The sequence below is a fragment of the Podarcis gaigeae genome (genome assembly GCF_964106915.1).
Source record: "Podarcis gaigeae genome assembly, chromosome: 4".
In the NCBI taxonomy this organism is placed as follows: domain Eukaryota; kingdom Metazoa; phylum Chordata; class Lepidosauria; order Squamata; family Lacertidae; genus Podarcis; species Podarcis gaigeae.
The window spans coordinates 105,301,312-105,324,405 of NC_139677.1; the positions used below are offsets into that span (position 1 = coordinate 105,301,312).

The following is a 23,094-nucleotide window of genomic DNA, read 5'->3' on the forward strand; positions in this document are numbered from 1 at the left end:
TTGCAGAGGGTTGGACTAGATGATCCTTGGGGTCTCTCCCAACTCTACAATTCTGGGATTTTATGCCTTCAGTTGCTTCTAGAATACTACAAATAGTGGGTACCTCCCACATCTCAGCAGGTCCAGTTGTTCCACAGAACATTAGCAGCCTGACCTCCTCTGCTCTTGAGGGGACACCTGAAATTTCAGGGTCTTCAAAGAAAAAATGCATTAAGTACAATAATAGGACTTCTCCCCTGATTTGTTTCCAGTCGCATGGGGTGATGGTCCCTCCCGTGGTGCATTGGTAAGATGCCGGCCTTCTACAATGCCTGCATCAGCCCGTCCACCTTCTCCCTCACGGGCATCCCTCAGCTGGAAGCTGCCCATGTCTGGATCTCCATCCCTTTCTGCTCCATGTACGCCATGGCCGTGGTGGGCAACTGCACCATCCTCTTCATCATCCGGGCCGAGCCCAACCTCCACGAGCCCATGTACCTCTTCCTCTCCATGCTGGCCGTCATCGACTTGGTCCTCTCCTCTTCCACCATGCCCAAGCTGCTCAGCATCTTCTGGTTGGGCAACAAGGACATTGCCTTCCACTCCTGCCTCCTCCAGATGTTTGTCATCCACTCTTTTGCCACCATTGAATCTGGGATCTTCCTGGCGATGGCCTTTGACCGCTACGTGGCCATATGCACCCCGCTGAGGCACAGGACCATCCTGACCCACTCGGTGGTGGCCAAGATCGGGCTGGCCGCTGCTCTGCGGGGCTTCCTATACATCGCTCCACTGCCTCTTCTTGCCCATCGATACACCTACTACCACACCAACATCATTGCACACTCCTACTGTGAGCACATGGCTGTGGTGATGCTCTCCTGCGAGGACATCTCCATCAGCAACATCTATGGCATGGCCATTGGCTTCCTGGTCCTCATTGTTGACTCCCTGTGTATCGGGGTGTCCTACGTCCTCATCTTCCGGGCGGTGATGAGCTTGTCCACCACGGAGGCCCGTCTTAAGACCTTCAGCACTTGCACCTCACACATCACCGCCATCTTGGCCTTTTATATCCCCATAGCAGTTTCATCTTTGACTCACCGGTTTGGGCACAATGTGGCTCCTGCAGCTCACATCCTCCTGGCCAACTTCTATCTCATCTTCCCTCCCGTCTTGAATCCCATTGTGTATGCCATCCGGACAAAAGAGATCCAAGGGAAACTGGCTAAGATGCTGTCTTGGTCCCGGAGACGAGCTAAAGGCCTGATGTGAGCCTCAGGGTGATTCGTGGCTCAAATCAAATGCAAGGAGAAAGCTCATCTGTGGAGTTTCTGAACTAGCTCTAGAGGGGGAGTCTCTTACCAATACCACTTGCATATACTAAGAACCAGTCATAGAATATAAAAGGCTGACTCACATTATTGGTGTTAAGTATAATTGCTTAATTGGCACTGAAATGAAGAATGCTTATGTGTTTTGCTGAAAGGGTTTAAGTGGGAGATTCCACTGAAGCTAAAGAACAGCAAGAAATGGTCTCTGAGCTACTTGATGGATTGATAGTTAACAATTGCTGTTTTCTGCTGGCTAACACATGAGTGTTTAACCTTAGATCAGGTTTATTTTATTTCTAAGAAGATGAACCTGTGCTGGACCTGCACAATATATTGTATTGAAATATTTGGATGTATCTTTGATGTTTCTGTTCTGTTTTGAAGAAAGTTCTGCAAGCAAAGGTTTGAACGCTCTAATGAATCTGGGCAACGCTTCATTCCAAAGGAGTCGGTTGTTATGCATCCAGTTGCTTCAAACTGTGCAATATTAATATCTGCAATAAATGTTCCCTGCCTTCCCTTGTGTATGCCGTCCAGACAAGAGAGATCCGGAGGAGGCTGGCCAAGATGCTGTTGTGGTCCAGAGGTGGTCTTGAGTGAGCCTCACAATTGCTCCTTATGTGAGGTTTATTCCCCTCTTTCTTTGGCTGAAACATGAATTGAACAGCATCAATCAGAAGGCCATGGGAACCACTCAATTAGCTCAATGCAGAGAGTCTTTTATCTAAATCACTTGCAGGTATAGATGGGCAACACTGGTTTCTCTCACTTTCTCATCTTTTCAATGTAAAATTCAGCTCTCCACACTTCCGCATCTGTTTGCAATTTTTTCTAAAGTCCACAAACACATTTAGGAAGCCATATAATGTTAACCAGCCAAAGACATGACTAATAAGAAATGTTTTTGTCTGTTGCCTAAAGATATGCAATGAAGGCACCAGGTGAGAACTTGCCCTGTTCTTGTGTTGCCACCCACCGGACGTCTCACAGAGGAGGCACATGAAGAAGAGCATCATATGGAGAAAGGCGGTCCTTGAGGTATTGCGGTCCTGAGCCATTTAAGTCCCATTGAATGTTCATTGAATATCTGCCATCACCAGGAGCGGTCCAAGCAATATTGCTGCTCAACACAAAGGACAAGAAGATGCATTGCCTATTCTGTGCACAAAATTGGACCAGAGTAGTAGTTAGAATCATAGAATCATAGAGTTGGAAGAGACCACAAGGGCCATCGAGTCCAACCCCCTGCCAAGCAGGAAACACCATCAGAGCACTCCTGACATATGGTTGTCAAGCCTCTGCTTAAAGACCTCCAAAGAAGGAGACTCCACCACACTCCTTGGCAGCAAATTCCACTCTTCCTTGACCACTGGAATAGGACAGAGTCCTTCACTGACCCCAAGAGTAACAGGCTAGCTTAGGGGCTGCAGGGCAGACCACATGGCACACATTTGTAGCCACTTTCTGCCCCTCAGAATTTGTTGCCTGAGGCAACTGCTTCATGCTTGAGCCGGCCCTGGTCATTGTCTAAGCTCCCTGCAAACAAATCAGGCTAGATGCTCATTAAACAGGTTGCTGATTCCAAGGAATAAGGAATCAGGTTTGTTGCACTTGACCTCTGGTGAGCTGATGAACAAAGCCTGTGCCTTTCTGTATCTGTTTGGGATCCAGAGAGCTGAAGGAGGCCTCTACTGCAACCTCCATCTGCCCACAGGCTTTGGTCATCTTCGGAGACCGCTATTGGGGAACACCTATCGCCTTCTGAGAAACATAAGCTCTCCTCTTCAGAATCCTGGGCCAGCAAGGCAACAGCATCTCTCAGCATCTCAAGGTTGATCCTTGAGATTGTTGAGGAGCAAAGAGGGGGGCCCTGCTGGAGCTGTGAGCTCACTAACCATTGGAAGCATAGTTTAAGTGTAGCTTCTTAACTTTCTCTCTCCCCCCCTTCTCTTTTATTTCCTTCCTTCCTTCCTTCCTTCCTTCCTTCCTTCCTTCCTTCCTTCCTTCCTTCCTTCCTTCCTGTGTCCCCCCTCTCTCTTTTGCATCTGGATTAATGTTTTAATTCGGACAAAAAAAAAAAGACATTTGACAATAAAGTATAGTCAATCATAGGGGATGGAGCTTATTTACTTAGTGAATAATATCACACCTGAGTCTTTTGAACTGTTGTTTTATTATTTATTGTTATCATTATTTATTAAATTTGTATACCGCCCTATATCTGCAGTTCCTCCTAGCTTACTGTTGTGTTTTGTGAGCTACAGTGCTATTTTTCTATAAAAAGAGGGGCTGAAACTCAACATGAATGCTTCTCTTGTTCTCTTTTAATGGCAATGGTGCCCATCTGAGAGGTGCCAGAACTGAGTTCTGGCAAGTTCTGGCTGAGAAAAAGCCCTGGTGAGATAAGTTTGAATTGAAGAGGACGTAAACCTTAATTTTGGGAAGACCATTTATCTTCATCTCTGTAGTTCCTGAATAATAAATGTACTGTAGAGGAGATGCTCATTGTCTGTTCACAGGGGGTGAAGGGGGTGATGATGGAATCTGTGTGTGTAAACAGGGTAGGACAACTGGAGGGAGGAGAAGTGGGGAGTAATCACTGGTGAGTAGAATTTCTTAATAGACACTGAAATGAAGAATGCCTGTGTGTATTGCTGGAAGGGTTTAACTGGAAGACGTCACTGAAGCAAAAGAAAAGACAGAAGAGCTCTCTGAGCTCCTTGATGGGTTTGATAATAAGAGAAAGAGAAAACAGCTCCAGGCCAAAGGGAGGTTCTAAGGAGAGAGAGAGACCTTGGATTCTAGGTCTGTTTGGAATTGTCTGTTATTTCTAAGATGCTGGGCCTGTGCTGGACAGCACCAGATATTGTATAGAATGCTTTGGATGCATTTCTGATGTGTTTGTTCTGAAGAAAGTTCTGCAAGTAAAGCTTTGAACAATCTAATGCTTTATTCCAAAAGCAGTCAGTTTTTGTGCTTCCAGTCGCTTCAAGAGAGCCAGCGTGGTGCAGTGGTTAAGAGCGGTAGACTCGTAATCTGGTGAACCGGGTTCGCTTCCCCGCTCCTCCACATGCAGCTGCTGGGTGACCTTGGGCCAGTCACGCTTCTCTGAAGTCTCTCAGCCCCACTCACCTCACAGAGTGTTTGTTGTGGGGGAGGAAGGGCAAGGAGAATGTTAGCCGCTTTGAGACTCCTTTGGGTAGTGTTAAAGCAGGATATCAAATCCAAACTCCTCCTCCTCCTCCTCCTCCTCCTCCTCTTCCTCCTCCTCCTCTTCTTCTTCTTCTTCTTCTTCTTCTTCTTCTTCGTCTTCTAGCTGCACAGTCTTAATATCTGCAATATTCCCTGTGCAAGGGAGAGATAGAGAAAGCAAGGAGGAGAGCAGAGGGGGAAAGGGGTGAAGGTGAAAATGGGGGTGCAGAGGGGGTTTCAAAATAGGAGGGATTAGGAGGCACCCCCAGTTGTGAAAGCAGGGGCATGCAAGGGATGAAGGACAGGCAGGGATGTTGGCATCATAGCTGGGTGGAATGCAGGGCCATCCCTCCCATGAGGCAAGGTGAGGTGACTGCCTCAGGTGGCAGAATCCACGGGACAGCAGATCTGGCCTCCAAGGAAAGCACTGCCTGCTGTTGCCGCCACAGCGACAGTGACAGCTGCACCACACTCCTTGGAAGCCAGATCCGTCGTCTCCTTGGCAGCATCCCATGCTGAGTCTACAGTGATATCTTGGCAAATAGGAGGCTCTGCTGGTCTCCTCCCACCCTTGTTCCCAGTGTAGATCTTTATTCCCCCCTTCTTCCTGATGTACTGTAGATGTTTTTCTTCTTCTTCTTCAAAAATGTAATGCTGGTGGTCAACAAAAGAAGTTCAAAGACTGTCTCAAGGCAAATCTAAAAAAATGTAGTATAAACACTGACAACTGGGAAACACTGGCTTGCGAGTGCCCCAGTTGGAGAACAGCCTTTACCAAAGGTGTCATGGGCTTTGGAGACGCTCAAACTCAGGACGAAAGAGAGAAACGTAATAGAGGAAAGCACGCTTGGCAAACCCTCACTGTGATCAACTCCTGCCCAGAAACCAATGTCCCCACTGTGGAAGGACTTGTGGATCCAGAATTGGCCTCCAGTCACTTATGGACTCACTGTTAAAACCGTGTTCATGGAGGACAATATTACTTGGCTACGAGTGATCGCCAAAGAAAGAGAAGACTGTAGATGTTCGCTCAACCGTCATCCCTGGCAGGGGTGGTGACATGATTTCGTAGTTTGCCTCAGGTACCAACATGTATTAGGCCGGCTTTGGTAGAAAGTGAAAAGGGTGCTTAGCAGCTGCAACAAGTGCAAAGGGAGGAGGAGGAGGAAGAAGAAGAGTTTAGATTTGATATCCCGCTTTATCACTACCCAAACGAGTTTCAAAGCAGCTAACATTCTCCTTTCCCTTCCTCCCCCACAACAAACACTCTGTGAGGTGAGTGGGGCTGAGTGACTTCAGAGAAGTGTGACTGGCCCAAGGTCACCCAGCAGCTGCATGTGGAGGAGCAGAGACGCGAACCCGGTCCCCCAGATTACGAGACTACCGCTCTTAACCACTACACCATGGAGGCGTGTAGTTTGCATGCAGGGTGGGTTGCACAAAAGGAGCGGGGAAGACACATGGGCATGTGGGTGGTGGTGAAATTGGGTGCGAAGCAGAACTGCAGAACAAAAGAGAGAAACCGCTTCAGAAATGATGGTGGTGAAAAGCAATCTCCATAGTCCCATGGCATGGGAAGGGGAAGCTCTAGAGAGTTAATGTGGGGGGAAGGGCAGAGGGGTTGATGAGCAGAGGGAGAAAGAGTTCAGCCTGTCAACGAAAAATATTTTTTCCTCCTTTGGAAAAATCTTCTCTTGCTCCATCCTCTTGCTCATCCAAGAGGACCCTTGAAGAAGGAAAATACTTTGCACAGAGCCTCACGCACCTGCTTTGTCCGGATGCTGTAAATGACGGGGTTCAGCATGGGAGGGAGGCTGAGATACAGATCAGCCAGCAGGACCTGCACGTGTGGTGGCACCGCCTGGGGAAAGCACTGGATGTAAATGGAGGCCAAACCCGGGAGATAGTAGAGCAGCATCACACAGATGTGGGAGCTGCAGGTGCTGAAGGACTTGAGCCGCTCGGTTTTCTCGGCAAGTTTCCCCACAACCCTGAGAATCAGCCTGTAAGACAAGGCGATGAAGGCTGTGTCGGTCCCCACAATGAGGGTGGTCCCCACCAAGTTGTAGGTGCTGCTTGCAGAATAATCTGCACAGGCCAATTTCATGACCACCATGTGCTCGCAGTAGGAATGAGATATCACTTTGGAAGCACAGTATGGCAGACGCCTCAACATCCAGGTCAAAGGCACCATGAAGAGGACCCCTCTTGCCAGAATGGCCAGCCCTATCTGCACGACCCTTTGGGATGTCAAGATAGTCTCATATCTTAGCGGGTGGCAGATGGCGACGTACCGGTCAAAGGCCATGGCCAGCAAGACTCCTGACTCCACAGCTGTGGTGGCGTGGATGAGGAACATCTGGGTGAAGCACGCATCAAAGCCAATCGCTTGAGAGCCCATCCAGAAGATGCCAAGCATCTTGGGGACCACAGTTGTGGCCATGACCAGGTCAATCATTGCCAACATGGCCAGGAAGTAGAACATGGGGTGCTGCAAGGTGTGAGCCAGGAGGATTGTCAGGAGGAGGACGCAGTTTCCTGCAAGCGCCATCAAGTACATTGAGCAGAAGAGGGCGCCCATCCAGGAGTGGGCACTTTCTAGCCCAGGGATGCCAACTAAGAAGAAGGCAGAGGAGCTGGAGTTGAACTTGCCTGGATCCATGAAGCTGAGCGTGGTGTTCCAGTTTAACGAAAAATGAAATCCCAAGAAAGAGAATTTGCGTTTAAGGTTGGCTTCACAAAAGGGAAGCAACGCTGTTTTCTCCTCTTTCCCTGCAGAAGGTTTCCTACTGACACCTTCTCTCTCTTGCTGGCTGGGGCTGAGTTCTAGGACAGCCCTAGTAGTTCCGCTTCACTCACCGGTACACAAGTCAATCAGTGAGTGGAACTCGAGCACCTTCAAACAAATACACCAGTATCCCCCAACCTGGTGCCCTTCAGATGCCCATGCTGGCTGGGGATGGTGGGAATTGAAAGCCAGCACATCTGGAACATAAGAAGAGCCTACAGGATCAGGCCAGTGGCCCAACTAGCCCAACATCTTGTTCTCACAGTGGCTGACTAGTTGCCCCAATTAGAAACCAGCAAGCAGCCCTCTTCCCTCCTGGTAGCCGTTAATGGTCTTATCCTCCATGAATTCATCAAATTCTCTTTTAAAGCCATCCACGTTTGTGGCCTCCGGTGGGAGTGAGTTCCATTGTTTAACTCTTTGCTGCGTGAAGAAATCCCTTCTTTTCTCTATCCTGAATCTTCCAACCTTCAGCTTCCTTGGGTGTCCACAAGTTCTGGTGCTATGATTGAGGGAGAAAAGCTTTTCTTTATCCACTTTCTCCAGGCAATGCATAATTTTATAAACTTCTATCATGTTGGCTCTTGCTTGCCTTTTCTCTATACTAAAAAGTCCCAAATGCTGCAACCATTCTTCACAGGGCGAGTCACTCTACCCCCTTGATTATTTTGGCTACCTTTTATTGAACCTTTCTCAACTCTACAATATCCTTTTTGAGGTGAGGTGGCCAAAACTGTACACAGTATTCCAAATGCAGCCACACCATATATTTTTGTAACAGCAATATGACGCCGACAGCTTCATTTTGAATGCCTTTCCTAGTGATCCCTAGCATGGAATCTGCCTTTTTCAGAGCCATCATCCATTGTGTCTACCTCTTCCTTGAGATATCTTCTATGACCTCAAGGTCTCTCTCCTGGCCTGTCACCTCCAGTTCAGACCACATGAGCACAAAAGCGAAATTAAGGGTTTCTTTCTTTCTTTTTCTTTTGCTGCAATATGCACCAATATTTACACTTATTTACATTGAACTGCATTTGCCATTTTACTGCCCATTCACTCAGTTTGGAGAGGTTCTTTTGGAGCTCATGGCAATCTCATTCTGTTTTAACAACTCTGAATAATGTATTATCATCAGCAAAGTTGAGCACCTCACTGCTCACTCCCAACTCTGGACCATTTATGAACAAGTTAGGAAGCACAGGTCCCAGTACTAATTAAAGAGGGACTCCATTTTCTACTTCTCTCTGTCCATTCAATCCTACTCTTTGCTTCCAGCAACTTAACCAACTTCTGTTCCACAAGAGGACTTCTCTATTTCAGTGACTGCTCAGCTTACTCTTTGGTGAGCTTCCTCATCCACTGAGCTTGAATTAGGCATATCCCTATGTGCATTTGAAGGTCATATAGCTCATCTCAACTAGGGCCAGGGCCTTTTCAGAACTTTCCTCGACCTGGTGGAATGCTCTGTCACGGGAGACCAGGGCCCTGCGGGACATGACATCTTTCTGCAGGGCCTGAAAGACAGAGCTGTTCCGCATGGCCTTTGGTTTGGACTCAGTCTGACCCTTATGTTTCCCTCCCCTTATGGTCTTGATTTATCAGCTACTTTAAAATGAGGCTGCGTTTCAAATTGCATTTTAACCTGTATTTTAAATTGGTCCCCCCCATTATGTTTTTACTGTAATTTTATTGGTGTTAGCCGCCCTGAGCCCAGCTCTGGCCGGGGAGGGCGGGGTATAAATAATATGTATTATTATTATTATTATTATTATTATTATTATTATTATTATTATCTGTAAGCTGCTCTTTAATGCCAGACCTACCTGAGTCAGATCCAGATCAGGTGAAGGCATAACTGCAAAGGAGGCCTTGTTCTCTGCTTGCAACTGGCAATAGGGAGCCATGCCAAGAAGATCCCATCACGAAAATTGCATTTCCCTCCTCTCTTTATATGAACTCCAGGAAAGCCACAAGGGCTGAACACTCTTGTCTTGTCAGGAGCACAGAGGATAAACAGACACTCAGCTGAATTTGCTGTGTGTCTCCCTGTCTTGTTTACCTGCAGTTCTGATCCCCAACAGCTCTTTCCCTATTCCTGAGGTGTGTCTTCTGATACTAGGTGGCAACAGCTGAGTTGCATGAGGTCATCTGAGCATTCTCTAGGACTAGCACACAGATTGCAGCAGTGACCTGATTTTTTGTCCGGCTCCAGGAATGCATCACCTGCGTGCAAAGCCAATGCATTCAGCTGAGGCGCTATAAGGGTATTTATTACCTGGTCGATCCCCAAACTCATCCTCTTCAGGGAGGGGAGCAAGGAGAAAGGATTTGCTGTGGTGTGAGGGAGAAGAAGCACCTGGGGACCACACCACTTTCTGTCCTGGTTTTTTTTTAATAGCAGTATTTATAGCCCACTCATTACTGAATGTTTTCAATCCCAGAGTGGGGTTGTTGTTGTTTAGTCGTTTAGTCGTGTCCGACTCTTCGTGATCCCCTGGACCAGAGCACCCCAGGCCCTCCTGTCTTCCACTGCCTCCCGCAGTTTGGTCAGACTCATGCTGGTAGCTTCGAGAACACTGTCCCACCATCTCGTCCTCTGTCGTCCCCTTCTCCTTGTGCCCTCCATCTTTCCCAACATCAGGGTCTTTTCCAGGGAGTCTTCTCTTCTCATGAGGTGGCCAAAGTCTTGGAGTCTCCGCTTCACGATCAGTCCTTCCAGTGAGCACTCAAGGCTGATTTCCTTAAGAATGGATACGTTTGATCTTCTTGCAGTCCATGGGACTCTCAAGAGTCTCCTCCTGCAGCATAATTCAAAAGCATTCATTCTTCGGCGATCAGCCTTCTTTATGGTCCAGCTCTCCCTTCCATACATCACTACTGGGAAAACCATGGCTTTAACTATACGGACCTTTGTTGGCAAGGTGCCAGAGTGGGGTATAAAGCAATAAAAAGAAACAGAGAAAAACTATATACAAAAATTACAAAATGGTATCAACAGGACCCATAAACAACTAAACAATTCTATCATAAGTCAAACTAGCAGAATTACAACATACAGTAATAACAAAATATGGGCCTCCAGGCAAGATGTGTTGCTGATGCCCCCACCACACCCCTGATTCAGGCCCTGGATCTGTGGGGTGGGAGGAGACCAGCAGCATCTCCTGCACCCTCTGGAGCATCTCCTGCACCCTGTAAAGCATGGTGGCCTCATTGCTGCAACAGCCATGTGCAGGTCAGCCTGGCTGCCCAGCCGTGCTGTGGTGCAGATGGATTTGAGGGCTTCCCCCATCTCAGTTCTGCTTCCCAGCCAGCACTGGGAGCATTCAGAGTCCTCCAGGGTCCCAGGAGGAACGGTGCAAACAGCACCAAATGCGAAACTGTTGGATATTCTCTGTGTGTGTGAGAGAATCGTTTGTTCCAGAAACGGAGAAGAATTGAGAAGAAGTTTCAAGAAGCAGCAGAAGGCTGAGATTGTTTTGTCTGTTTTATGGATAAAGCTTGTTGCAGGAAACACCCCCCCCCCATCATTCAGTTTGTACAAACATGACACACACACACTCACACAAATCAGCCATGCATTGGATATGTACCATTCCACTTTTATTTTATTTTACACCATGAGGGAAGGACTATCAAAGGGGGGAGACTTGACACAAGGCAACCAACACGTCCGCAGCGAGCCCTACCCAGTTGGCATTCCAACCTTGATGGTCCTAGACAGAAGATCATTACACTCACAAAGGACCTGTATATGGAAGTGGATTCAGTACGGACTGAAACAAAGGACAGTGACCAGCCCTTCCCTCTGGGGGCAGGAAACAGTGAACTCCTCTTTGTCCTCAGGAATGTAATCATGGGGAGGGGGAAAGGAGGAACCGGACAGGTGACAAGACACTCAGGTTACCACCACAACTCCTCCCTGAACCCCTCCTCTTTGTGATGTGTCAATGATGTAGTCATGATGTAGTCTTAGGGGTGTAGCATGGGGGATTAGTAGCTAATAAATGTTTTTGTTCAGGGCTTCCATCTTGTTCCACCTTGTGGCAGGTGGGAGTCCTGTCGCCACAGTCTTCAATCAAGACCAAGCCTACTGGCTGCTGTTTTGCTCTGGTCTTCCTGGCTGGTGTCCTTGTTTATTTGTCCAAGGGAGCCCTCAGATTTCTCTGTTAACAAGCTCACATCAAATGATACAGTAAACCAAAAGGTGGACAGGGGAACAGTGTTTGGCCCATATCTCACCCTAGCAGCCATCTCCGAAGTCACGTAGCCAGGAAACTGGGAAAACCCCCAAGGGGCTGCGAGTGTGTCAGGGGTCTGTAACTGGTTGCAGGGGTTGCTTATCAAAAGAAGAGCCCCAAGGCTTATCAAAGAGTGGAATTTGGAGAAGAACATGAAGAACAGATCTGGGAGGGAGGAGGAGACGGGTAGTCAAAATGCCTGGAGAAGTAAATAAAACGTGTCTGAATAGGAATGGCGGATCAAGACAGGCAATTCACAAAGTATCCTGATGGACAAGTTTGGAAATCATGGCATCACACATGCTCCACTTTCACTGAACAATTCCCCCTTCCATGACATTTTGTGATGTTCTCAATACGTTTTGGGTGGGTGGTCATACTGAAAGGACCAAGGCTGGACCCTTTCTGAGATTTTAAAAGTTGCTCCCCGCTTTGCTCAAGGCTCTTCTTTCTGCTGCTGGAGGGAGGGAGAGTCTATAGCAACAGATTAAGAAAGACTGGGCTTAAGTAGCTGTTTCCCTTTCCCTGGTTGTCAATTCTATTCGCTTCCTCTGACCGACAGCGGACATTGTGGGGTCTTAGGTCCCTTGAGAGGGAGTTGAGCTGCAAAAGCAAAGCCTGACTCTTTTTTTTTTTTTTTTGGTAAGAGGTTCATGAAATGGTGGTGTTTTCATGACAATGGCTCTCTTTGAGGAAAGGACGAGGGAAGAGGGGAAGGAGACGTGGCTAATGTTTTTGAGAATCTTCCTCACTAAGTCAGTTATTGAGCTTAGAACAGGCCTGCGGGACAGACCTCTAAGGGCAGTCTGCCCCACCTGGGAAAAAACCTCTAGGTCAGTTTGCATTTCTTAGGGCAGAAAGTATTGATCTGATGTGTAGAGATCTTTCCTATTCTAATTCATTCAAGAGGTTTCTGGATGTTTTTCTGTGTGAAAGAAGCAAGCAGAAGGTTCATGTGTTGTTTGGGTTATTTCTTCAGAGACGCTGAGTACAGCTGGTTTAAACTGGTTCTGTTATCTCTTTCTCTCAAGGTCATGCTGACTATAATAAGAGGTCAGAAGGAGCCTGGATTTCACTTTCTCTTTCTTTCTCTACCAGTGTGGTGTAGTTGTTAAGAGCGGTAGTCTCGTAATCTGGTGAACGGGGTTCGCTTCCCTGCTCCTCCACCTGCAGCTGCTGGGTGACCTTGGGCCAGTCACACTTCTCTGAAGTCTCTCAGCCCCACTCACCTCACAGAGTGTTTGTTGTGGGGGAGGAAGGGAAAGGAGAATGTGAGCTGCTTTGAGACTCCTTCGGGTAGTGATAAAGCGGGATATCAAATCCAACTCTTCTTCTTCTTCCTTCCAGTGTGGTGCTCTGTACATAGTATGCTTAGTGTTAAGGTTTTATTCTTATTATAAGTTATTGTAAGTTTAAGTTAAGTCTGCTGCAACTGGATTTCTTATGGACAGTTCCAGTCCTGAAGGTTTTGGATTTGTGACCATTATGCTCATCTGCCTTCAGTAGCAGTAAAGCTCTGCTGGATGAAATTGTCTCTGGTCTATTTTGGGGGGATCCTGCAACGTGTTTAAGTTTTTACTCTGCTAACTATACATTGGAGTTCTGCTCTGGAACGGTATATTGACTAGAATTCCATGACACTCTAATGGTAGAATGAAGCAGGTAAAAAACTTGGAACAGCAGGCAGATTAAAACACTGAAGGGTTATAAAGTCAAGCACAGATTACAACGTACCTCAAGAACAGTTTCCATTTTTATTGAGGAAAAGCCTAACAGCCATTACATTTATATCCCATTTTCCCCCTCCTCCTCCAGGAAGCTCAAAGTGAAATATATAGCTCTCCCTCTCCCAGTTTTATCCACACAACAACCGTCTGAGGTAAACAGGGCATTCTACAGCATATCACATTTATGTATCTTTTGTAAGTAACTTGTAAGTCAGTTGTTTTTGTTGGAATTCTAGCCCGGTCAGAGGTATGTGCCTATCTGTTCAGGCACCGGCTGAATTCCTTAGACCTCCCTCCGGCGACTCCCGGCAGGAAGAACATACGAGGTCCGTTCCGGCGATTTTCCTCAGGCTGTGAGAAAAACACACCAACTGCTTCTCCTCCTCCCTGCTCCCTGCATATCCCCAGGGAGGGGAATCAGACACAGACAGAAATGTAACTACATGCTTTTATTCCTGTCTTTAGCAGTCATACAGTAAAAGATGTCTGCTCTCTTCAACAAACAGAGAGAAACTCAAACTCCACCCATGTACATCCTGTACAGGTCATATGACACACTCTGAGCTAACATCCGGTGCTCAGTACAGAATGGACTGCCCCTTTGTTTCCACGGCAACAGTCACATACTTCCTGTTTGGCTTTCCAGCCACAGGCAGCAGATTGAGCTGCTAGAGCCTTTGCTTGCTGCTGCATTGCTGCTTTAGAATAACAAACTCCCCCTAAAGTATCAATGCGTGCTGCGAGCAAAGCGTCATCCAGAGAAGAAAACAAACAGTTGTTATACTTATAACACTCCCCTGTTGTTTCAGTTCCACCCTTGGAACTACCCGCCACTGGTTTTACCAATGTACCTCTCTGGTTGTGTGACTTCCAAGGAATGAGTGCTTCTGCATTACCTTGGTTAGCAACTCTCTGTTGTGCCTTTGTCTCTGACTCAGACACAGCTTCAATCTCTCCTTTGTCGTTTACAACAGCAACAGCTAAGTTAGCAAACTCTTGTGAATACCTCTTGGGTGGTACACCCTTCGTTGCTCTCTCAGACCTACGTAAGAGGTGCTGCTCTTCTTTGCTTTCTGGTTCAACCTTTGGACTCTTTGGAGAACCAGTACCAATTGTAAACAGTGGTTCATCCTCCTCTTCTGAGGGTCTAGTCATTATGTGAGATTTCCTCTCAATGACTGTGACAACTGAGCTGTCTGAGCTATCGCTGTCATCATCAGTACTACTGAACTCAATAAAATCAACATCATCATCAGAATCATCATCACTTCCTGTGGGAAATGTGTGAACAATCACTCTCTCCTGTTCAGGAGCACTCTCTAGAAATTTTGTGAGAATCACCTTTCCAGATTCAGACAAAATTACTCTGTAGAGACCCTTTTCATAACCCACAAAAATGCCTCTGGCATTCTTTACTCCACCCGGAGCTTCTGTCCTCACATGAGACCCAAACACCTTGAAATGGGCAACAGAAGGTTTTCTGTGGAACAGTTTCTCAAAAGGAGAACTTCCCAACTCTTTTGAAAACTTTCTCAACCACGTATAACAAAATGACATCAGCGACTCAGCCCAGTACTCATGTGGCAGATGTGAACTAAGCAATTGCGCTTCCATTCCCTTTTGCAATTCTTTGTTCACCCTAACACAGACACATCTGTTCCAAGCTTCTTCGGAACTAGCAATTTTGTGTCTTATCCCTTTCTTCTTCAGGAACCTCTGGAAATCCTGTAAAAGAAAAATTGGCTTCTCATCTGTGCAAAGACAATTTATGTCAGCATCATGCATATTTTTAACCTTGTCACAAAACTCTTTAAACTTTTCTAAAGCTTCTTGCGGTCTCTCCAAAAGATAAATCCAGACAAAACCTGTAAAAGAATCAACACATATTAGGTAATACTTTGCATTGCCTCTAGATGGTGCTAAAGGACCAATCACATCAGCATACACCCGCTGAAATGCCCTGTTGACTCTCGAGGTCACCTTCTTGGTGTTCTCCTTGGCTACACCTGCAAAAGAAATCATGTTAGAATCACAAGAATTACATTCCATGTAATCACTTTGATCAAAAGTCAACAAATACAGTCCATCTTTCTCTTTGGCAGAAAGATACAACTCTCCATCTTTGTAGATCTCGCAGTGTTGATCATCATAGGACAGTTTTAGTCCCTTCTTGGCAATCTGCGAAATGCTGAGCAGATTGTACTTCAACTCTGGAACCAAATATACATTGTTTATAGTCAAGTTCAGACTTTCAAGATACACAGTCCCAATTCCGGTGGCTTCCAGCTCTTGACCGTTGGCCTGTTGTACAACGAAGCTTTGCTTCTTAAACGACGAAAATAGTCCTCTGTGTCCTGTCATGTGAACTATCGCTCCCGTGTCCAAAACGAAAGAATTCCCCACTTCTGGTGTGGCTTTTAGGGACATCAAAGCCTTTGCAGTCTTTGCCTTTGGCTTGGTGTGACCTTTGTCTGACGCCTCAGACTTTGTGGAGCTTCCCTTGGCTACTTTCTGCTGACATGGCTTCTTGCAGTACCGCTGAAGATGCCCAGTTTGGTCACAATTGTAGCATCGGACAACGTTCAAAGCTACAGCGTTTTCTCCAGTAGCTTTAGCAGTGGGGGTGTCAGAACTCCGTTCTTGTCTCCCCCTGTCCTTGACTTCCAGGGCGGCAAGTCTGTCATGTTCATTCAGAACGACGGCAAAGACCCTGTCCGACGTTAGATCAGCTGCTGGGAGAGACCCCAGCTGACTGGCAATTGTTTTGTAAGTCCGATTCAGACTGTTGATCACCATGAAGCAAAACACTTCCTCATCCAGACGGAAATTGCGTTCCACCATCTGTTGACGCAGAAATTTCATTTCCGTCAGGTGCGCTTGAACATCTCCATCAGGCGCAAGCCTCAGGTTGGTCAGCTTCTCAAAATACAGCAACGCTGAAGAACCTGCATCTCTCTGATGTGTCCTTCTCAGCGTGTCCCAAACATCTTTCGCGTGCTGTAAATGCTGTATATGAATAAGCTGAGAGTCTGACACGCACAGAATTATAGCTGTTCTGGCCTTCACATCCTGTGACTCCCAAGCACGCGTTGGTGCTGCAGGGATGGGGTTCTCAATCACCCCAAACAGTCTCTGATTCTGCAGCAAGGCCTTCATCTTAATAGACCAAGATGCATAATTGTCACTGGTCAGGAGGCTTGGAGAAGGCAGGCCTCCCCCCTTCTTGGCATCCATTTTGAGTCCTTGCATTGACTCTCAAACACAAGCCTCTAAAATCCAATAGCTGGCTTGTTTACACTCTTGCCACCTGGCAGCTCTGAACGCTAGCTGCTTTGGAAAGTCCCTTTCCAACAGTTCCTTTGGGCCTAAGTCAAAACAAAACCTTGTTTTTGCCTCTCCGAGGCAAAGCCTGACTTCCAGCCCTCTCGTGAAACTGGCCTTCGTTGCTAAGCAACAGCATTCCTTCCCTTGGACAGGATTAACCACAGGAATGTTTGGAATGCAGAGCTCTTCTCTCTCGGAGCTGTTTTTCCCAAACGTTGCTCCCTTGAAGCAGAGAATGAATCAATCTGCTTTCACACTTCTAAGCCCGAAAATCGCATACCTGGGCTCCGTGGCTTGGCTCAGCTTCGTCTTCCCGTCTGGTCAGCTTCTGACTGCAGAGGGATTAGCCTCTCACCTCAGGCTTCCATGGAGGCCACTTCTTGATGCAGAGGTCGATGAAAACAGCAACCGGCGTCTGCTTCCACTCATTCTGCAGACTTCCATGGATCGTAGAAACCATCAGCTCTGCTGCCACTGTTGGAATTCTAGCCCGGTCAGAGGTATGTGCCTATCTGTTCAGGCACCGGCTGAATTCCTTAGACCTCCCTCCGGCGACTCCCGGCAGGAAGAACATACGAGGTCCGTTCCGGCGATTTTCCTCAGGCTGTGAGAAAAACACACCAACTGCTTCTCCTCCTCCCTGCTCCCTGCATATCCCCAGGGAGGGGAATCAGACACAGACAGAAATGTAACTACATGCTTTTATTCCTGTCTTTAGCAGTCATACAGTAAAAGATGTCTGCTCTCTTCAACAAACAGAGAGAAACTCAAACTCCACCGATGTACATCCTGTACAGGTCATATGACACACTCTGAGCTAACATCCGGTGCTCAGTACAGAATGGACTGCCCCTTTGTTTCCACGGCAACAGTCACATACTTCCTGTTTGGCTTTCCAGCCACAGGCAGCAGATTGAGCTGCTAGAGCCTTTGCTTGCTGCTGCATTGCTGCTTTAGAATAACAGTTTTAACACAGAGAATCATAGAACTGTGGAATTGGAAGGTACCCCGAGGATCATCTAGTCCAACCCACTGCTATGCAGAAATGACAACTAAAGAATCCCTGAAGAGATGGTCACCCAACCTCTGTTAAAAAACCTCCAATGAAAGAGAGTCCACCACGCACCTGGCATGCCACAGCGTGCCAAGGAGCCTCGCGGCCACTCTCCCTGAACTCTAGCCTCTTGGCCAGAAGACAGGGTTTCCCCCTGACCTTTTGGAGCTATGGAGGTAAGGCTCCACCTGTGCTGAGGCACACCTCGCACCCGGCATACCACAGCGTGCCAAGGAGCCTTCACCCACGCTCCATGAACTTGTGGCCTCTTGGGTAGCAAACAGGGTTTCCCCCCTGACCGTTTGTCCTCTCACAGATTTGGTTACTAGACTTAACACTTGGCTGGAGCATGACCGGGGATGCAGATGTAATCAAGTATTGGGGAAAACATTTTAGGGAAACACCTGCGGACACGTGCATTTGATAATGCTGGAAATGTGCTTAGATGGAAATACATCATGTTCAGAGTGGTTTCCAATTGTTGACTTCTATTAATAAAAGGAGCCTCTGCACAGCTAGTCGGCAGCTTGCTTGGAGCATGCCTGCCAGCTTGCTCATTCACCTCTCCCTGCATCCAACCTCCCGTTGTCCTCCGTTATTCCTACAGGGACCAATAAGAATTTATAACTACACCTCTTTCTCCCTCTCCCCCTCCCTCCCTCCCTCCCTCTCTTGTTTTTCCCCCATTACTAACAACCCAAAAGTGTAGTAGCAAGGGATTACATCATACCATATCCAGAGCAAGCAAGCAAGCAAGCAAACAAACAGTAAGAGAAAGAAATGATGACACCCATATTTCCCAAACTGGTCTGGATGGCGAATGTTGAGCATCAAAGTTTAAAGCATAGAGAATAAAATCCCACCAGCTGACATAAAAATATTCTGGATCCCCCGTCCCCTGGGAAACATGCAATTTATGTGTGATTTTCCCCCACAATGGCCAAAATCCATATGTTCTTGCATTACAATGACAAATGTAGATTTTTTCAAGGTTTCCCATTAATGGGCTATTGAAATCCTGGCTGCAGCAAAAATCCATGTCAGGAGCTCTTCAACAAGCTGTCATGTGTTGTCCATCCACATATTCAGTAATGACAGTTGTGAGGAAGCCTGAACAGGCAAATTAATTGTTTTAGATATTTCTTGGTATACTTGAGACAAGAATAATGAAACTTGAACCACACTTCTAATAACTGAGCTACCCAAAGCTTGGAGGCTCCACCTGGCAGGGGGATCTAGATGCAGTTAAACTGTAACAAGTTCTAACCTTCTCATCCTTTGGGGGTCTGACACCAGTTGGAGTCAAGTCTCAACCTTGACTCCTTTCGGGTAGAATGGCTTCAGTACTTGCTCCCGAATCTGCTTTGTTTTCATGCCATAGATGATAGGGTTGAGCATGGGGGGCACTAGGACATAGAGGTCAGCCAACAAGATGTGGATGTGGGCAGGGATGTGGTGTCCCCAGCGTTGTGTGTAAAAGGAGAAAAGGGCAGGAGTGTAGAAGATCAGGATGACGCAGATGTGGGAGCCACAAGTGCCGAAGGATTTCTGTCGGGCTTCCTTAGAGGAGAGCCCCATGACTGCCCTGAGAATGAGCACATAGGAGACAGCAATGAAGATGGTGTCTGATCCCACCACGAAGGTGGCTGCCGTGATCCCATAGATGTGGTTGGGTGTGATATCTCCACAAGCCAACTTGACCACGGCCATGTGCTCGCAGTAGGAATGGCCGATGACATTGGGCCCATAATATGGTAGACGGCTCACCATGCAAGTCAAAGGGGTCATCAAGCCAATGCCCCTCACGAAGGCTGCACACCCAATCTTGGCGATGACGGAGCTGGTGAGGATGGTGGTGTAGCGTAGAGGGGCGCAGATGGCCACGTAGCGGTCAAAGGCCATCGCGAGCAGCACCCCTGACTCCACAGCTGAGAAACCATGGATGAAGAACATCTGGATGACACAGGCCTTGAAGCCAATGGAGTGGGACTGGAACCAGAAGATGGCAAGGATCTTGGGCACCGTGGAGGAGCACAGCACCAAGTCGAGGGCGGCCAGCATGCACAGGAAGTAGTACATAGGCAAGTGGAGGCTGGGCTCCTTCTTGACCACAAAGAGGATGGTCAAGTTGCCCAGCAAGGCTACTAAGTACATGGAGCAGAAGGGGAAGGCCATCCAAAAGTAAGCAGCTTCCAGGCCAGGAATGCCCACGAGGATGAAAACGGAGGGGTTGCTGTTGGAGCGATTGTTGCATGCCATGGCTTCCACCTGGCTCCCGGAACCATTTCATAGCCTGCTGTTAAGACGAAAAGGAAGTTAGGCAGGGCTACTACGCTTGCTGCTTAAGGTTAGGTGAGACCAAGGAGGTTAGGAACATACAGTAGTGTTTTAACACTTGGTCTTCTGCATCAGCTCTTTTGACTCTGAGGTAGAAATACTTCAAAACCAATCATCAGTAAGGCCAGTTTCATATCTTCACGTGTATGGCCTAACCACAAAACTAGGAGCAAGCAGTTTAGGAGGAACTTCATTGATTGCTAATGTGCGGAACGTTCACCCTGGGAATGAACATCCAGTTCTTAAGAGCTCCACACCAGAGGTGGAAAATGAGAACAAAACTGGAGCAGCTTATTCCTCTACCACTTTTTTAAAAAAACAACAATACTATGAGCTACAGAGTCATTATAAGAATCAAGATCCTCCATCAGGGTAGGGGCGCTGTTCATCCCTTTCCACTAAGTCCTATACCAGAATAGAGATGTTGAGCTTGGAAATTGTTGTAGGTCTACTTGGACCCCTAAGCCCCATGAATAGCTAGCAGTTCTGGCAATGTTAACAGGGAGGTCTGGATCATTAGCTGCCTCCCTTCCTTGGAGCCAGTTTTCAGTGGCCTCCTCGGCTGCTGGCGTCACCCTTCTGCTCCCCTCTGTTGTTACCTTATCATGGGCTCCTCAGTCTCAGCGAAACTCCAGCTGCCCCATGCTCTCAAGCAGACAACTGGGGCCATCTCAGTTGTTGCCCTTCTCAAGGTCTGTTGGAGATGCTGCCTGGCCACACTCTTAGCCTGTGCTTGGGCTCTGATGCTGGCCGTGTCCTCTTGGGTTTCTGCAGCAACATGCGGAGAACCTTCTGAAAGCCAGTTGGGAGGGAAGGAAGTTATAGTCTCTACTGAAACTCCTAGGGGGACAGCAGCTTCAGCCCAGAGCCCATGGGATCATCAACATTAGCTGCATCGATTTTGTCATCATCGAGCTCATGAAACAGCTATGTGAAAGGAAGCCTGTTATGTAGTGCATAACTAAATTATGGAGCTCACTTTCACAGAAGGCAGCGATTGCCACCAACCTAGATGGCTGTAAGAGAGGATTGGACAAGTTTATGGAGGAGGAGAGGGCTATTGATGGCTCCTAGCCAGGCTGGCTCTGCTTTGCCTCCACAGTCAGAGGCAGAAATGCTTCTGAATACCAGTTGCTGGAAACCACAGTAGGGAAGAGGGTCCTGCTGGGGTGCTTCCTACTGAGGGGGGCATTGGCCTCATCCAGTATGTTCTTCAGGGAGCTCTATTTGTAGGTTTGCAAGCCACCATAAGAGTTCCTGCAAACCATCAGCAAACCACAACTTTGTATTGGTGAACTGTAGCAAATATTACCAAATTCCTCTAGATCAGCCTTTCTCAACCTGTGGGTCCCCAGATGTTGTTGAACTACAACTCCCATCACCCCTAGCTAGCAAGGCCAGAGCTCAGGGATGATGGGAGTTGTAGTCCAACATCATCTGGGGACCCACAGGTTGAGAACCGCTGCTCTAGATGCAATTAAAAGCCATACCAACCTGATTCCGTGTTTTATAAACATAAAGGATGCTCAAGTGGAAAGGAATCAACACTCTCTTCTGCAAAGGCTGCTTTCAGATGATTCTCTGAAGTCAAGGCAAGGGCATCTTCTTATTCCCTTGTCCAGGGTGGGGAACATTTGGCCTTCCAGATGCTGTAGAACTATGACTCCCATCGGTCACAGCAAGCATAGCCAATGGACAAGGTTGATGAGAGTTCTAGTCCAGAAACTTCTAGAGGGCCAAAGGTCTACAACAAACATTCTAGCTGCAGAATGTACAGAATTCATCCCTTCAGTTCTTGCCTTCACTGGTATTTTTGTGGTGTGGAGGTTTCTAGCTAAACTTGAGGTTTTTCCTCCAAGCAGTGGAGGTTTCCCCACTACCTAGCGTCCCTGTCATTGCTTGAATGGTTTTTGCAGGCATTGCTGGAGTCAGGGATGAGCAGAAAATTTGCAAGTTTGCCAATGACACCAAATTACCATCGTGATGTAATCAAAGCCAGAATGTGGAGAACTCCAAAGCCATCTCTTTAAGTGAGTGGGTGTGCGTCAGTAAATGAGGGAAATTAAGACTAAGAGAGCTGAGTGGGGGGTGCTCGTGTAATCTCACTGTATACAAGTTGTACAAGTGACAATAAAGTATTTCAAAGGTGACATCACAGGCCAAGACTTGAGGAAGAATAGGGCCATAGACTCACCTACCAAGGTCTTCACGGGCATTCCGACTTCTTTTACAACACCCTCTTCTGAACACCCTCTCATAACTTTTGTTTACTGTCTTTGCACCTTCAGTGTAAATGCCATAATTTCCCCCCTCCCCCCCTCCAGAGGAACATGGACAGGAAATCTGGGTGTCTAACCCAAAGTTTTGACAGTCAGTAATGGTCTCTGGTACAAATAATATCAGATTATCAGAGGCTGCAATGACAACAGTGGTCTTGCTCTCATGGCTGGTCTTTGCAGTTAAGGGTCCCCAAAACCAATGTACAATAATAACATATCAAGACAAATAAATTAGGATTGCAACTGCGAACACATTTACCAGGGGATAAGCCCTACTGAACACATAGTCAAAGGAACAGAGGAAAGTGCCTTTTGACCCGGTCAGTCCATTGGTCCATTTAGGCCAGTAATCCTTACAGTTGAGTGAAGGATCGAACAGAATTTATTATTTATTACAAGCCTGTTTGCAAAATGAACCCCAAGCCTGAAGCCTATAAAAAGGAAAAACTTTCTTTCTGCAAGTTGAAGGGTGAAGGAAGGTTTGGGATAACAGACTGACCCATTGAACCTGGTCTCTGGAATTGGCAGAGTTTAGCAGTAAGGAAACAATTATCTTTTTTAAAAAATGGAATCTGCTAAAGCTTGCATAAGGAGGGTTCGTATGATCTTGAATGCAAAAATAGCTTTTTTTAAAAAAACAAAAAATTATTAAGTACAAATTAGAAAACATACATATTCACAACAAAAGAAAATACAAAAGAAAAAGAAAATACGTCTAAACAAGGGAAAAAAATTAGAGAATATTTTGGCTCTTTTCATATTTACAGTTATTTATACCTCTATAAAACGCTATTCACAATAAAGCAGTGAAATGAAAAATAAGATATCAGAAAAAA

The 23,094-nt window shown here is 46.9% G+C and overlaps 1 protein-coding gene across 1 annotated transcript in view; it reads left to right on the top strand.

The window, feature by feature from the left end:
• Positions 1 to 291: 291 nt before the first annotated feature.
• LOC310842827 (uncharacterized protein) overlaps positions 292 to 23,094 on the top strand; it is a gene marked incomplete at its 5' end in the record, with an annotated part of 28,232 nt that continues 5,429 nt past the window's right edge. Inside the window, one exon of the mRNA XM_083734967.1 lies at positions 292 to 1,250. Coding sequence (XP_083591093.1) covers positions 292 to 1,250 — 959 coding nt within the window. The remainder of the gene's footprint in view (positions 1,251 to 23,094) is intronic.